General features: G+C 35.3%; 1 protein-coding gene across 1 annotated transcript; it reads right to left on the bottom strand.

The window, feature by feature from the left end:
- Positions 1-395: 395 nt before the first annotated feature.
- On the bottom strand, positions 396-2,580 carry LOC115957157 (cytochrome P450 78A7-like). The gene is made up of 2 exons (XM_031075378.1): positions 1,588-2,580; positions 396-1,020 (listed from the first exon to the last, which is right to left on the bottom strand). The coding sequence occupies exons 1-2, from the start codon at positions 2,578-2,580 to the stop codon at positions 397-399; spliced, it is 1,617 nt and encodes a 538-aa protein (XP_030931238.1). The 3' UTR covers position 396.
- Positions 2,581-3,654: the final 1,074 nt, after the last annotated feature.

Below are 3,654 nucleotides of genomic sequence, written 5' to 3'. Positions count from 1 at the left end.
ATAAGCATTATTAAAAAAACACACTTCTGAAAAAGTAGGACATACAATTTATTATATTAGCAACAACAACAAAAAATACAATTTATTCAGTAGCTCGAATGTCAGAGAATAATCTCTAAAACACTCTTATGTTATAGGTGAATTAGCAATCGTCTCTATCATCCACCAGTTTATTCTTCCCTAGATACTTTTCACAAAACACCACACAACACGTCAACAACTTTGCCCTAAAATATTTTAAAACAAGTAATAGTAGATTGTAACAATCAAATAAAAATCTTTCATCTCACTCTTAGTATTCCATTTTATACTCCATTAATTTGACATAGCGGTAATTAGTGGATTATAAAATAGAACACTCATAATGGGATAAGATTTGTATTATTTTAACAAACCCTAAGCGTAAATAGGTGGAACACCATTCCTCGAAACAGCCACAACAGAGAGAGGGCTCTTCATCTCACATGAGAGCTTCAACACCTCAGTTAGGTCAACTGGGTTAGCCATGTCTTGAACCCATTCAAAGTGTTGAAGCAATTTAGCAACCCAAAGGGTCACAGTCACAAGCCCTAAGTTCTTGCCTGGACAAACCCTACGACCAGCCCCAAAGGGTGCAAGCCTAAGGTCTCCTCCCCTAACATCCACGTCAGCATCTAAGAACCTCTCTGGCTTGAACACTAAAGGCTCCTCCCACACTTTTGGGTCATGGGTTATGGCCCACATGTTCACCATGGCCGTAGTGTTGGCCGGGACCACCATGCGGTTGCTTAGCTGGACATCCGACGTGGACATCCGGGCCCATGATAGGAGTGGCCCAGGTGGGTGAACACGTAGGGTTTCCTTCACAATGGCTTGCAAGTAGGGTAATTTGGCTACGTCAGCATCCGTGATATTTTTGTTTCCCACAACAATGTCAAGCTCGTGGTGAAGCTTGTGTTGCACTTCATAGTTTAAAACTAACTCGGCCATGACCCACTCGGTTAAAAGTGCGGTAGTGTCAGTACCACGGAAGATCATTTCCTGCACACACAATACAAAACACACACTATGTCTGAGTTTAAAAACATGAAAACTTGTTGAATCTCATATAAAACCAAAAGGTATTATTTTTAATACTATGAATTTTATTATATAAACTTCATCAATTGATGTATTTGTAATTAAAAAAAGTAATTTAATATTTATTTATTATATTAGTAAAATTAGTAAATCTCACAAATTATTATGATGGGTTTTATTTTTAAAAAAAAATTTTAACCTATAACATCCACTCCTGATGATAGTAAATTGTACCGGTTGAACTAACTAAAAACCATACTATTATAATAGTTTGTAATACTAAAACTACTATAAATTTTACCATTAAAAAAACTTACAAATTAACACAAAAATAAACTTGATTAGTATCACTGCAATAAGGCAACAACTCAAATAAATATTTGATGTATCTTTTTATTATTGGTGGTAAGGTTTATATAATGTCACTACTCCTTAGTTTCATTTTAGGTTATAAAAGTTAATATAATAAAATTTATAATATTTTAATATTCTTCGAAAAGAAAATATTTAATTGAAATTTATACAAACCCATAAGACCGCGACCATGTCATCTTCTTCAAGCTTCTCATCCCCATCCAAAGAGAGTAGAACATCAACAAAATCTGCATGGTCAGAGAGCTTGCTCGAGTCACCAAGCCGGTACCGGTGCTCATCTATTATTTTCTTAACAAGCTTTCTGACACGAGGAACAAGCTCTGAGCAACGCTGGTTGACACAAAAAGGATCATACAAGTAGCTAAGCCATGGGAGATAATCGGACCAGTTGAAAGCACCTAAGAGCTCAAACCCTTCCCTAACAAGCTCATTCAGTTCTTTTGCCTCGTCGCTATTGCACGTGAGATCGTATCTTTTGCCAAACACGGTCCCCATAATGTTGTTAAGCGCGGCAGCTTGGAGGTGGTTTCGTAAGACAACACCACCATGAAGTGATTGCTCAGTGGTAATGGCATCCAACATGATGGCACAGTCCATCTGGCGTCCGGCTTCGTGGGCAGCAATGCGTTTGGGTGCAAATAGATGATTTGATGAAATCCTCCTAAGGAGCCGCCAGTATGTTCCATTTGGTGCAAACCCAATGGCACGGCTAAACATTAGGGTCTTAGCAGATTGCTTGATAGGACGATTGGCAAAATGGGGAGAGGTTAAGATTTCACGAGCAGTTTTGGGGTCAGAGGTGATGATGGCAGGGGTTGAGCCTAAGCTGAATGCCATGAGCTGAGTGGCACCATGGATTGAAGCCATGCGGGCAAGAGTTCGATGAGCCAAGCCGTGGCTTAAGCTGAACAAACTGCCAAAGAGAGGAAGGCCACGAGGTCCAGGAATCGGGACTGAACCCATTTGATTCCTTCCATTTTTCCAGGCTAGACCTCCAGTGGAGAAAGCCCAGGTTAGAAAGCCAATTGATAAAAGCGACATGAAGATTGAAAACAAAACAAAACCATTAAACAAGTTTTGAGTTTCCAGAACAGCTGGGAGAGTAAACACCCACCAAGTAGTGTCTAAAGAAAAAGTTAACTCCATAGCAAAGAGAGAATGAGCGAGAGAAAGAGAGGATTGGGGATGATGGTAGTGGTGGTCATCTAAGAGGGGAAATTTCGGGTTAAATAGAAGAGCAGACGTAAGAAGTACGGAATTTGATTTTTGCCAAACGAAATATCATCTTCTAACTCAAAATGCTAAAATGGTATCAGTTTTTTTATTTTTTTAAAATTACAAAATTAGCTTTTTTTAATTAAATTAAATTTTATCTTTTTGTCACAAATTATAGTAATATTATAAATTTTATTATATAAGTTTACAAACTACTATTGTCACTAACGTGATTGATGGATTTTTTAATTATTTAATAGTTACCATGGGAAATTAAAATTTAAACCTTCAGACATATTCATTGAAATCTATTTTTTTTTTTAAATACAACCTTTTACTTCTTTTTGAAAATCAAATACCATTTAAATTACAAGACTTTTAACGCAATAATAATAATAATAATAATATTATTATTATTATTATTATTATTATAATCATTTTGTATAGTTGGTTAAACATTATAAGACATATATATATATATATATATATAATTAAATCTATAGTGTCTTTATCACTCACTAGAGGATTACTTGTAAACTAACCGGTGTGAGACTTGCTTCGAATTTGTGGTTACATGCAAGTCTCCTTGCGTAGCAGGAATGAGAGAAATTTCCTATAAAAGTTTACTAATATTTTCATACTTAAGTTGTTAGGGACTGCGGAGGGTCAGTCAAGTATGGTCAGAAAGACCAGTTCTAGCATGTCCTAGTCAAAGGGACTAACGTGTACTCACTGTCGTTTGATTTCTAACCCATGCAGCTTATGAAAAGTCCTTTCTTTATTAACTTAATATATGTCTTAACGTATGCCAAAAAAAAAAAAAAAATTACATTTTTTTTTTATAATTATTAACACGATAAATAGTGATCAAAACATCATTTTTACATAGACTTATTACTTATCTAATTTTATTAACACTAATTATAATGTATCATCTCAACGATTTTGAAAACTTTTTTATCACCAATTTTATTAATGATCATCCCCATATCATACAAAAGAATT

The sequence above is a fragment of the Quercus lobata genome, chromosome 2 (genome assembly GCF_001633185.2).
Source record: "Quercus lobata isolate SW786 chromosome 2, ValleyOak3.0 Primary Assembly, whole genome shotgun sequence".
Taxonomy (NCBI): Eukaryota; Viridiplantae; Streptophyta; class Magnoliopsida; order Fagales; family Fagaceae; genus Quercus; species Quercus lobata.
The sequence above is the reverse complement of the archived record's forward strand: the minus strand, read 5'-3'. Positions and strand labels throughout refer to the sequence as shown.

Coding starts and splice junctions, on each gene's coding strand:
- LOC115957157 (XM_031075378.1), bottom strand. CDS start 2,580: ATGGAGTTAACTTTTTCTTTAGACACTACTTGGTGGGTGTTTACTCTC. Junction 1,021..1,587: donor ACATGGTCGCGGTCTTATGG/GTTTGTATAAAT, acceptor TTGTGTGTGCAG/GAAATGATCTTCCGTGGTAC.